The 12181-nt window shown below is 53.6% G+C and overlaps 1 protein-coding gene across 1 annotated transcript; it reads left to right on the top strand.

The window, feature by feature from the left end:
- Positions 1-572: 572 nt before the first annotated feature.
- Positions 573-8353, top strand: SRMS (src-related kinase lacking C-terminal regulatory tyrosine and N-terminal myristylation sites). The gene is made up of 8 exons (XM_014873940.2): positions 573-1057; positions 3283-3404; positions 4251-4417; positions 5314-5452; positions 5840-5998; positions 6903-7084; positions 7235-7391; positions 7755-8353. The coding sequence occupies exons 1-8, from the start codon at positions 702-704 to the stop codon at positions 7946-7948; spliced, it is 1476 nt and encodes a 491-aa protein (XP_014729426.2). The 5' UTR covers positions 573-701; the 3' UTR covers positions 7949-8353.
- Positions 8354-12181: the final 3828 nt, after the last annotated feature.

Here is a 12181-nt window from a genome sequence, read left to right as displayed (position 1 = left end):
TGTGAATTCCCTAGCAATGATTTGCAACAGGGAATTAGTGTGAGAAAGCAAATGTTTTAGTGGGGTAACTCTGGGAGGTCATTGTGCACTGAAGGAAGAAAGGATCTTGTGTTATAAACCCCTTAATATTCACCCAGGAAATATCCATGCACTTCAGATCTCTTCTAAGGTTATTTCCTTAATTCTGTTTTACCTCTCCCACATTTGTGGATGCAATTAATGTCCTATGGAAAAAAAAATATCCTCCCACACAAGTGAGATGAAGACTATTAACTGGAGTCAGCCACTTGTGACAAGAGCTGCTTGAAGAACAGAGAGCTGTGTTTATGGTGCTCTGGTAAGAAGGAAAGAGCACACTTTAAAATAATGATTAAATGATACAACAGCCGTTCTCCTTCTTCTTCGAGAGCAGCAAGCCCGGCTCCAGCTGTGCCTGTCTCCCAGATGTGCCCGTGGGTCTGAGCGCGGGACTCCCGCCTGCAGACTCGTCCCGCCTGCAGACTCGTCTCACCAGCTGAACCAGTTTCACTTTCAGAAATAGGAAGTTCGCCGGGAAGGGCCGGCGAGCGCCCAGACGCGTGCGGGTAACGCGGGCCGGCAGGATGAGCTTCCCGGCCGGCGGCAGGAGCGCCGCATCCCCCCTTTCCCCGGCCTGGCGGAGCGCGGTGGCATAGCCCACCGCACCCACAGCATCCCCGGGCATGGAGCAGTTCGTCAGGAAGCGCTTGACCTTCCTGACATCCTTCTGGAACAAGCTCCGTCCCCGCTCCGTGACGGAGAGCTGCTCGCTGGGGTATCTTGGCTCTGATTCCGTTTCGCTGAACTCGGAGGCGACTTCCATTTCCTTCATCCCCAAGTCCTCTCTCTGTATCGCTTTGTACGCTTTCACAGCCCGCAGCGAAGAGGAGCTGAGCATAAGCGCAGGGGACAAACTGCGTGTCCTCAGAGAAGAGGGCGAGTATGTGCTGGCCCGGCGGCTGCTGGGGGAGCCGGCCATGGGCTACGTCCCTGCTGCCTACGTGGCCAACCTCAGCCAGGGCACCTCCGCTCACCGCCCGTAAGTATCCCCGGCTCTGGATCCACAGGGGGACGGAGGCTGGGCTCGGGCAGCGCATCCCCGCACAGGGAGAGGCAGTGCTCACCCTCCACAGCGGCGGGGAGCACGACATCCTCGTGCCCTGCTTTGGCCATTTGAGCGGGGATCTGCCCTGCCCTGGGCATCCCTGCAGCCCCTGCAGCTGCTACAGCTCGGGGTGCCAGCGGGGTGGAGGTGCTCGGCAGAGGAAGCGAGATTTGGGGGATGCGCCAGGGGGAGGATGCCCGTGCTCCTTCCTGGCTGCATCACTCTCGCATGGGATGGGATGGCTCTGGGCTGGGGTACGGTGTGATGGTGAGCATGAGTGCAAAGGCTCCTGCTTGTTCCGGTTGCTGTCCCTCTTGTCCTGCGTTAAACGGGAGCCAGCAGGAAGAGAGGGAGCTGGGGAAGTTGTACCTGAGCCCTGCCAGCTCCAAAGGGCTTGGGAGCACGGGAAGAAGCATTTTGGATTGGTACTGCCAGGAAGCCCAGAGCTCTGCCGGGCCAGCTGTTGCTGCCGTCCTGCTTACCCGGGGGCTTCCTCCCGGTCGGCGCCTCTCCCAGCCGACAGGGAGCTCGGGGGATGTCTCAGCCCTCTGGCAGCTGGGGAAAGCCCAGGCTCCTCGTTGCATAAGGCGGTCTGGTCCCGACACGTCGGGCAAAGCGCCCCGAGACACTGGTGTTCCCTCTGTGCCCGGCCCTGAGTCACACCGAGAGCGGGCAGCGCGGGCGTGGCACCCTGGAGCCCCTCTGCGCTCGCCCTGTGCTGAGCGGGTAAAGAAGAGGAGCGGGAGGAGCCCGGGAAGGGTCCCCGATGTGCAGGTGGCGTGGGAGAGACCCTCCTTGTTTGTGCTTTGAGGAAGGCAAATCCACTCCGGCTGAGCTGTGCTGGCACCACGCGGTGAGGACCGTGGGGTCCGCTCCCTGTCCTATTCCCATGGCATGGGACAGTCGGATAGGTTACAGCGGAGTGTCTGTCACACACAGGTGTGTGTACACGTGTGAGTGTACATGTGTGTGTGCATGTGTGTGTACCTGCGTGTACACCTGTGTGTGTCCCTGTGTGTACCTGTGAGAGCACCAGCCGCGAGCAGCTGGTTCCCAGCCACATCCCGAGGACAGGGACAATGGCGATGCCCCTGGCAGGGCAGACGGCAGGAACGTGCCCCGCTTCCCAGCCGGAGCAAGCCGTGAGCACAGACTCGGCGGAGCCGCAGCTCGGAGCCGGGTGCTAATTTGTTCACCCCATCACTTATAATTTCCTGCGCGGCTTCTCAGACGCTGGCGATCCCAGCTGATGACGAAACTTTGGCTTCTCACGTCTTGGCTGCCTTAGGCTGGATGGAGCTGAATCCTCCTGTGCATCCCCTTTCCTTACGGGAATTCAGTGATGAATCTCGGTGATGTCACACAGAAAAGGGGTTTGGCTGGGTCTTCCCCCGCACTTGGTGCTGTCAAGTCCCCAGACAGCACTGCCACGGCTGGAGCAGCAAAAGGCAATTGTCAGAGATGTTTTTATTGATGCCACTTGCTCATGGGCTCAGAGCCAGTTCTGTCCATGAGCTGCAGGTCAAGAAGTGCAAAGGGATCCTGTGCCTGCAGATGCTGCTCTCATGGCAGGACACAGGGACAACCTCAGCAGAGCACCTTCCACACCTTCCAGGGGATTGGTGCTTTATTTACCACAGGCTGTCAGCCCAAAAGTATAAACCTTGTGGGCTTGGGATGGAGCTGAGACCTGGACAGTTTGACACAGCAGTGTTCACACACTGGTAGGGAAAATGCCCCATCCCTGGCAGTACCAGGCAGGATGGGGCTTTGAGCAGCCTGGGCTAGTGGAAGGTGTTCCTGCCCATGGCAGGAGGGGTTCAATGAGATCAGTTTTAGGGTCCCTCCCAACCCAAACCATTCTGGGATTCTCTGGTTCTGTGAAATGATCTGCAGGCAGTGAGCTGCAATAACCTGCAGAAGTGCCTGTAAAACCCACCCAGTGGAACAGCCCTCGTGCAGGCAGCCACATCTACAGGTTTTGAGACATGTTCTAGCCCACCATGCCACTTGGTGGCTGTAGGAATGAGCCAAGAGTGGGATCCCAGCAGCTGCTCCCCCTCTCTGGCTCAGGAGGTGCAGGATCCCCTGAAATGGATACAGACCCATCTGTGCAGCATCCCCTTGCCCTGCTCTGACCCCTCTGCTCTGCTCCCCAGCTGGTACTTCAGCAAGATCAGCCGAAACGAAGCGGAGCAGCTCCTCCTCTCGCCTCCAAACCAACACGGCTCCTTCCTCGTCCGGGACAGCGAGAGCAGCAAGGGCGAATACTCTCTCTCAGGTGACCTTGTGGCAATTATCCAGTTAAAATTAGCACAGGGAAAAGAAGCAGGCTCTTCCTTAGGGGCAGCTCCTGGCTTGCTTAGCAGGAGTGAAAAACGGGGAAATAAGTTTGAAGCACTTCTCAGCACCTTGTTGAAGGGAATGGGCTGCTTTCTGAGGGCAAGGGGAAAGTTTACAGAGCAGGGATGGATTGTTGAATCACTGTGGCAAAGGAAAGTGCGTGGCTCTTGTCTGGGTTATGAAAGCCATAAACATTTCACTGCAGCTTAATGATGGTTTCGTGGCACTAACTCCCAGGATTCCATTCCAGCAGCTCTTGTCATCTGAGGGTTGTTTAAAATTATGCTGCCACTCCAGATTACCAGGGACTGGGCTGCTCCCACATACTGAAATCTGAATTCAGGGGGTTTTTGGACCAGGAAGTGCCATTAAAATCTGGTTTTAGTCCCAGAAAAGTAATCCTAGGAAATTCTTGGCAAGATCTGCATCCCACCGTCAGTCCCTGAGGTGTGGGAGTCACAGCTGCCCCTGGTTTATCCTCTCTGAGCAGTCCATGGTGGAATTATGGCTGACAATAAAGCTTATTAATTATCCCTGATAATAAAGCATCACCTCTGTGGTCCAAAGGAGCCTGGCTCACAATGGCCAGGAGTCCTCTGGGCCAGGAGGTGGGAGCAGAAGGGAGGTGGGGAGTGGCATGAAGCAGTCCAGAGGACAGTTGTGTTCCTTTAGCTTGATTAAAAGACTCGGAATCTTTGAAGGAGAGAGGGTGGTGTCAGCAGTGAGGTGGGCTGGACTGATCTTTGCATGAGTTGAGTTTTCCCCAACCTGGGCTTCCCCGCAGTGCGCAACCACTCCAAGGTGAGCCACTTCCGAATCTGCAAGAGCCCCAGGGGCAGCCTCTACATCCAGAAGGGACACCCCTTTCCCAACATGGAGGAGCTCCTGGCCTTCTACACGGAGCACTGGAAGGTGATCCAGAGCCCCCTGCTGCAGCCCTGCAGCCCCGCGGTGCGTACAGCTCAGCTGCTCCCCGCCATCAGCGAGATGGGAACGAGGAAAGGGAAAGGAGGGAATTAGAAATAATTAGTCTGCCCATTTGGGTTTGGAGCTTTATTAAACTGCATTTAAAGCCCAGCATTAGTATAGCTGCCAGCATCACCTTTGATCAGCTGCATTAAGGCTGGGCATGGTCTTAAAAATACATTTATATGTATTTTTGATACACCAAAATGCACATAATTTTCTGAAATGTGTTGTCCATCTCAAAGACTGGAAACCAAGCTGTTACAATCCCCTTCAATACAGATTCTGGAAATACCTGTGCCTCCAATTTTTTCCTGAGAATATAAGACAAAACATATGGCTTTTGTAAAGTTTTCATACCAATTAGTGCAGCACTCATAAGTCTAATTACAGTATTAATCCCAAATTGCCAACTTATTTCCTGATTAGAGTTCCATCCACTGATTATGACTTGGAAATAGCAATTAACCATGTGAATAATCCAAGAGGGAAATTGAAAGGTGTGGGATAAAAGAAATGCTTAATGAGCTGAAGCCTAATCAGCCATAATATGCAATAATATGAATTCACTCATTTTTATTTCTTGGTGGAGATGGAGAAAAGCCACTTTTGAGGTCTGATGAGGAGTGAATTATGACTTGAACTCCTTTCATGTAGTCTCCAAACTCTGCCCCTTGCACACCTGGGCTCATGCAGAGGGTGCCCCATGTGTTTTGTGCCCATGGTGAACATTGAGGGGAGGGCAGCGCTCAGGCTCAGCCCCTGGCTGGTGGAGCTCCATGTCCTGCTCCTCTGTGGGCACCAGGGGCTGGTGCAGGCTGCACCAGCAGGTCCTGCCTGGCTGGCTGGTCCGAGTGTGCCATCCCATGTCCCTGTGGCAGACTCCCCCCGAGAGGGACAGCTGGGAGCGCCCGCGCTGGGAGTTCACACTGCGGAGGAAGCTGGGAGAGGGCTACTTCGGAGAGGTGTGGGAAGGGCTGTGGAGGAACACGGTGCCCGTGGCCATCAAGATCATTAAAGGTACGTGGGGAATCAGATGTTAACAGCAGCCAACTGAGTCTCTCGTTCACTGCCATTAGCATTGGCCCTCCTTTATTTCCTCACCCTCTTGGCCACTGTGACTGTTTCATCAGGCAAAATGCAGTAGGAGCTGGTGGGGACCCACTGCAAATCAAATGGGTTTGTGATACATGAAGTCCTGATAGGACTATGATCCTGAAAATGGGACCCAAAGCCCCATGGAAAACGTCTCCTTGGCTCTGAGACACAGGTTGTGCAGACCTGAGCTTTGAGAGCAGGGATGGGCTGTGAGGAGGTAAAAAAGGTCCTCATCCCAATGACACACTGGGATCCTAACATCCACATGACAAAGTGGCTCACAAGGGCTGTGTTGGCCTTCTCCCATAGCTGACATGAAAGCAGAAGACTTCACCAAGGAGATTCAGAACCTGAAGCGCTTGAGGCATGAGAAGCTGATCCAGCTGCACGCCGTGTGCTCCCTGGAGGAGCCCGTGTACATCATCACCGAGCTCATGCGCAAAGGCAACCTCCACAGCTACCTCAACAGTGAGTGCTGTGCCGGCCCCAGGGCATGGGGGATCCTGGGTCACTGCTGCCTGTGCCTCAGAGTGACCCTATGGATCTGAATGGGGACCCTAAGGAGTGCCAGCCTGGTTTCTGTCCTGTTTGATCAGTGGTAATGCACAGCAATCCATGGGCAGTTGGTGGAGATGGTGTTGGGGTCACAAAGTCTGGCATGATCCTTTGGGTGTCCACGTGGGCTGGGTCTGTATCAACCCCTGGGAGCCCAAGCCCGTTGGTTGGGACCTTCATCCCTCCTGCACCCACCCATGGTCTGCCAGCTCCCACCAGTGCACAGAATCTCATTGTTTAGGGAACTCCTTCTTTAGGAATGAAACAGCCAAACCTCCCCATGGGTTTGTGTGTGTGCAGAGCTCATAACATGCCGTGGACCACTCATCACCCAGTTTAATTTTCTTGGCCTTAATTTTCCTGACCTAGCACAATTGGTCTTCAAAGGAAACAAAACAAACCGCTCCCACCAAGACCTGTTTTTCTGCAGGGTACTCCCCCTCCCACCCACACTGACCTTGTTTCTGACTGGGGCTCCAGCAGCATTCTGTGCCGGAGCAGCTGGAGCTCACAGGTACAACAGGCTGAGACGCCTGCAGGGGGATTTGCATGGCAGAAGGTCACCCTTGGCTTTGAACAAGCCATGGATATCTGTGACCTTGGTGCTCTTCAGAGCCCACCCCATGTGCCTGAGGAGCACATGGCTGTGCTGAACTTCCCACACAGCACGACCAGGACAGTTAGGCAGGAGCACAGATTTGGGGTTTTACATGTCCCCATGTCCCACACTGCCAGCACAGGGTCTCCTTCCAAACCAGAACACCCAAAATAGATGTCAGTAGATTGCCCCCAATACTTGGATTGTCTGGATTAACAGGTCCTGAAGGGAAGTCCCTGGGCACCTCCCACCTGCTCAACATCTCCTGCCAAGTGGCAGATGGGATGAGGTATCTGGAGGAGAAGCACATTGTCCACCGGGATCTGGCAGCCAGAAACATCCTGGTCGGAGAGGAACTCACCTGCAAAATCGCTGATTTTGGACTTGCCCGGCTCCTCAAGGTCAGTTCAGGGGATGCTGTGGTCCCTCCCTCCCACCACTTGAGCTCTTAAAGCTGTCCCATGATGGAGGCATTCCCTGCCATCCCCAAAAGCCGTGTTTGTGTTGTTCACCCATCCCTCATGCAGGTCCTGTCTCCCATTGCTTTGCAGGATGACATTTATTCCACCAGCAGCAGCACTAAGATCCCAGTGAAGTGGACAGCCCCAGAGGCAGCCAACTACCGCACCTACTCCCTCAAGTCCGACGTCTGGTCCTATGGGATTCTGCTGTACGAAGTCTTCACGTATGGACAGATCCCATATGAAGGTAGGGCTGCTGCCCCACTCCTGTGCCCTCCATCCACCTGCTGGGCAGCTTGTCCATGGTCCCCAAAAGCCAGAGGGTCATTAATTGTTTTATTATAAAGGATATGGAAACAGGTCCTGGAGCATAAGCAGGTTATTGTCCACTTAGGGGATGGCTTAGAGGGATGTTCAGTGGTTGCAGGGTGGGTGCAGGAGCTGGGGGCAGGAAGTCGGTCTGGATCTCCCAGATCCTCTTTTCTACCACTCCTCTGGCAGAGGGACACCGTTTCACAGCCCCACCAGTGGCATCTTGGCCACTGCGGGTGTCCCTTCAGGGCATCCTTGGGATCCATCAGACTCAGGGGCATCCTCTCCTTCCTTGCAGGAATGACAAATCAAGAAACCGTACGGCAAATCACCAGGGGCTACCGCCTCCCCCGGCCCAGCCCCTGCCCTCCCGAGATCTACAGCATCATGCTGGAGTGCTGGAGTGGCAACACAGAGGAGCGTCCCACCTTCCTGGCCCTGAGGGAGAAGCTGGGCTTCATCTACAGGCGGCTGCTCAGCTCCCTCTCCTGAGGGTCCCCTCCCCACCATCCTTCCCGCACAAGCCCCTCCCTCCGGGCCAGCTCTTGCCAAGAAGTTCCTTCCTTCTGGTTTGGCCTCTGACAGGGCTACAAGGAAAGCACATCCCCCCAGAAAACAGCCTGTGGTCCCTTACAGGGTGCAGGGAGGTGGCCAAGGGAGAGACCAACAAGTTGTGGAGAACTCGTTGCCAGCAGTTGGGTGTGTAACAGTTTGGAGAAGTCCCATGGAGGCATCACTCAAAGTTTACATCTTCATTCACTCAGTAGGGTGGGAGGTCCCTGCTGCTCCCCACACAAACGTGAAGGTTTTCAGTTCATGTTCAACTGTGGCTCTGCTTGATTTATCTTGTAGTGTGTGTTCGGTGTATTTATCAATAAATGTGTGTGCATCCACCCACAGGAGTCCTTGCAGGGAGTTACTGGATGCTCCTTCCTCAGCATGGTGCTCCACTCCCTCCCAGGAATTGTGGAATGGCCCTAAATGAGTTGGAAGAGCCCTAAAGATCATCTTGTTCCAACCCCCCTGGCATGGACAGGGACACCTTCCACTAGAGCAGGTTGCTCCAAGCCCTGTCCAACCTGGATGTGAACACTTGCAGGGATGCGTTCAAGGAACCCACCAAGGATAGGTTAAGGAAGCGCTGATCTGCAAACAGTCCCACTCTTGCAACCACAGATAAAACCATTCTTGTGTCTCTTTGAACTCTATTCACCCAAGGACCCCTGTGTGCCTCTGCCACCCCTTTCCCAGGCAGCAGCCCCATATGCCCTGAGGACTCTGCACAGTCAGCTCCTGAATGGGCTGCTCTGCTCTGGATCCTTGTCTCACTCACCATCATGTGGTTATTCCAACAAAAATCAATGTCTGTGTTCTAATACTGAATGCCTCCTTATCCCAGGTGCAGGCAGCAAAGGTAAAACCCTGCATCACCCTGCTTTGCTCATTATCCCACCCATGGGGCAAGCTTAGAGATACTCCCACCACCTCCAGCTCCTCCCTAATCCCAGGATATGACACTGCAGGGGGACCTTGAGCCTCTGGTTCCTCCCAAGCCGGGGCAGAGTTTGCTCCAGCCAAGTACCTGTTGCTCCTGCCCATGAACACTCCCAGGGGCCAGACTGTCCTTGGCAGCAGTGGAAGGACACATGGAAAAGCAGGAATTGGAGCAATGCCAAGGTTCCAGGCTGGTGCAGGCAGGGGCAGCCCGAGTGGGGCTGTTGGAACCTGAACACATTTGTGGTACTGGTGGCAGGAGCAGACAGGCTGTGGGTGAAAGGCAACTGGCAGAGGTTTCAAATTCCTCCTGACAAGCCCATTTTGCCCCTTTGCAGGTGACCAGTGGGACTGAGCCAACAGCAACGTTGGAATTTATAAAGTTAATAAAGTTTATGCAACACTCCCCATGCCTGGGCAGTGTCCGTGCTGTGCAGAACAGCAGATACAAGTCTGGCTGTTGGCTGAGCAAGTCTCCAAGCACGAGGGGCCTGGAAAGGGGAGGCAGGAATGTGGTTTAGGGGTGGGATGAAGCCTGCTCTGTTCATGTCCACAGAGCTGCAGCCCTGTCCTGGGAAGGCAGCAGCTCCTGGTTAGAGTGCTCCCACATGGAAAAAGCAGCACAGGTTGGGTTTGGACATGGTTGCAAGAGGAAATCCTCTCCTTGCACAAACATTTTTGCAGCCTGATCAAACACCTGCGCCGAGAGTACACCTATGTTCAGCCCAGGTGCTCTCCTGCAGGAAAGTAAAGACTGAAACCACATGCAGCAGGTGAAGGGTTATGGCACACTGAGGAAGGGCAGGGACACGCCTGGTGCAGGCACGGAGGGGCTGCTGCACCACTGAACCACAGAATGGTTTGGGTTGGAAGGGACCTCCCAGATCACCTTGTTCCAGCCCCCTGCCACAGGCAGGGACACTTTCCACTAGACCAGGCTGTTCAAATAGCAGTAACGACAGTAAATTTTCAGGTCTGGCTGCCACCAGATGGAGCTCAAAAATAAGCAGGAGGAGAAGGATGTGTGTGGGGTGATGGGGGTGCTGTGGGGCACATCCGTCCATGGTGGGGTACCTGGAGACACCAGGGGGGTTGGCAGGGCACCAGCCTGTCAGACATGGCCCAAAAACAGCTCACTCAGCAGCCACAGTGACCTCTTGGGAATGTGGAAGGGGAATATGGGGACATGATGTACAAGGTGCTGCCCACAGCAGTTTTCCTTCCTCCTCCTCCTCCTCTGTTGCATGCAAAGCCAATCCACAGCCTGGGCTTGCCCTCCAGCACGGTCTGCTGGGTTTGGGCATTTCTCAGAATCATTACTTGTTTTCTAAAAGTAGATAAACTTGGTGGGGGGAGGGGAACCCAAATTTTGCTGTCTGCTCCCAGGATGTCAGCCTGAGCTGGGCACTGCAGCCCTCCCCCAAAACTGAACCAGGTTTTTCCTTAAGAGAACTCCACAAAGGCAGGAATTCTGGGGTTCCAGTCCCTGTGGAACTGCTCCAGTGTGGGCACTGGTAAATGCTGTTGTTGGAGGCCATTGTAAATCCTGTTGTTACAGGTATCTCCTGCTCCATTTGCAGCCTGGCATGTGCCCATTTGCAGATTCAAGGATCCGAGCTTTGACCCAGTGGCATTTGGAAGCAGCCTCAGGCTAATGCGGTGTATTTCAGATGCACAGCTCATTTCTATTTTTAAGGTCCCACATCAGCGTTTGAAGGGTGAGGGGGAAGCAAAGCTGCTGGAGGGAAATAAACCAAACCAAAACAACCCCCAGCAGCAAGAGGCAGGGAATGTGAATAAATTCTCACTGGAGGCGGTGGGGTGGCACGAGGGCTGCTGCAAGGGACGAGTGAGCAGAAAACACCAGCGAGTTTTTAGCAAATATGTGAATTAATCAACAGTTAAATCACCTTAGAGGGAGCAGAGTGGGACACATCAGTCCCTGTGGAGTTGATGCCATGGGAGGTGGGTGCTTGCCCCTCCAATATCAAGCCCTACAGGAAGAAAGGGATTGTTTGGGATGTGTGCAGTGTATGGGGAACCCCTTTCGTTTTCTTGCTTCTACTGCATAGTGTTTCCCTTGCTATCCCACCACAGCAGCAAGGTGAGGACACAAGACACAGGAAATCGGCTGGAATCATAGAATCACTCAGGTTGGAAAAGGCGTCTAAGGTCCACTGCTAACCCATGTCCCCAAGTGCCACATCCACAGATGTGTTAAATCCCTCCAGGGATGGTGACTCCACTGCCCTGGGCAGCCTGTTCCCATGCTTGGTAACTCATTCAGTGTGGAAATTTGTCCTGATATCCAACCTAAACCTCTCCTGGCACAATTTGAGATTGTTCCATAGAATTGTGAAATAAGAGTTTTCTCTCATCACTTGTTACTTGAGAAGAGAGACACCCACAGCAGTGGTGATGGAAACAGAACAAAAATAAATGTGCTTGGCTCTCAGATGCTTTTCCAAAATGTCTGAAGGCTGTGAAAGGGCAAGAAATGCCCTGAAATCTTTCAATCCCAAGCAAAATAGGCAATGGCAAGGGCTTTGCTCTGAGAAATGCCGTGAGGCTGCCCGGGAGCACATCTGGGGGGATCTGGACTCTCCCTGTATCTTCACTCCCAGCACAAAGGAGTCTCTGACACTTCACAGACATTCAGAAAAACAGCTTTTAATTCAGCAGGGGTTTTCCAGGCAGTTTTTGTTCACTGGACAGGGAACCCTGGGCAAAAGGGCAGGCACTAACAGGTGCTGCAGTCGCTGCTGGAAATCCAACCCACCTTGGAGCAATGTGGGAATGAACTTTAACCTCCATCCAGCATCCAAAAGCTGGATAAAAAAAAAAAAAAAAAAAAAAAAAAAAAAAAAAAAAAGCATCCATGTGCTCATGGCATCACAGAGCAGCTCACTTAGAGCTGGATCAGGCTGGAGAATGTGCCCAGATGAAAGCCAGGGATGTGGGATTGGTGCCTTTGCTCTGTCATGGCTTCCCCTGGGCGCCTGAGGACAGTTGCTGGGTTTGTCCCTCCATGATCACAAGACCAACAAGCAAATAAAGTAATATTGACTTTACCTTTGTGTGTCCACAGTGATTTCCACGCTTGAAAAAAAATATTTGTCTCTCCAAAAATAAGTGGCTTTTGCTGGCAACCAGCAACAGAGATCCCTGTCATCCTGGGGTTGAGCAGCACCCAAAGGGCTTTGCTGGGTCCTGGAAGACCCTGGAGCATTG

The sequence above is a fragment of the Sturnus vulgaris genome, chromosome 17, assembly GCF_052056855.1.
Source record: "Sturnus vulgaris isolate bStuVul1 chromosome 17, bStuVul1.hap1, whole genome shotgun sequence".
Taxonomy (NCBI): domain Eukaryota; kingdom Metazoa; phylum Chordata; class Aves; order Passeriformes; family Sturnidae; genus Sturnus; species Sturnus vulgaris.
This window is presented reverse-complemented; position numbering and strand designations above follow the sequence as displayed.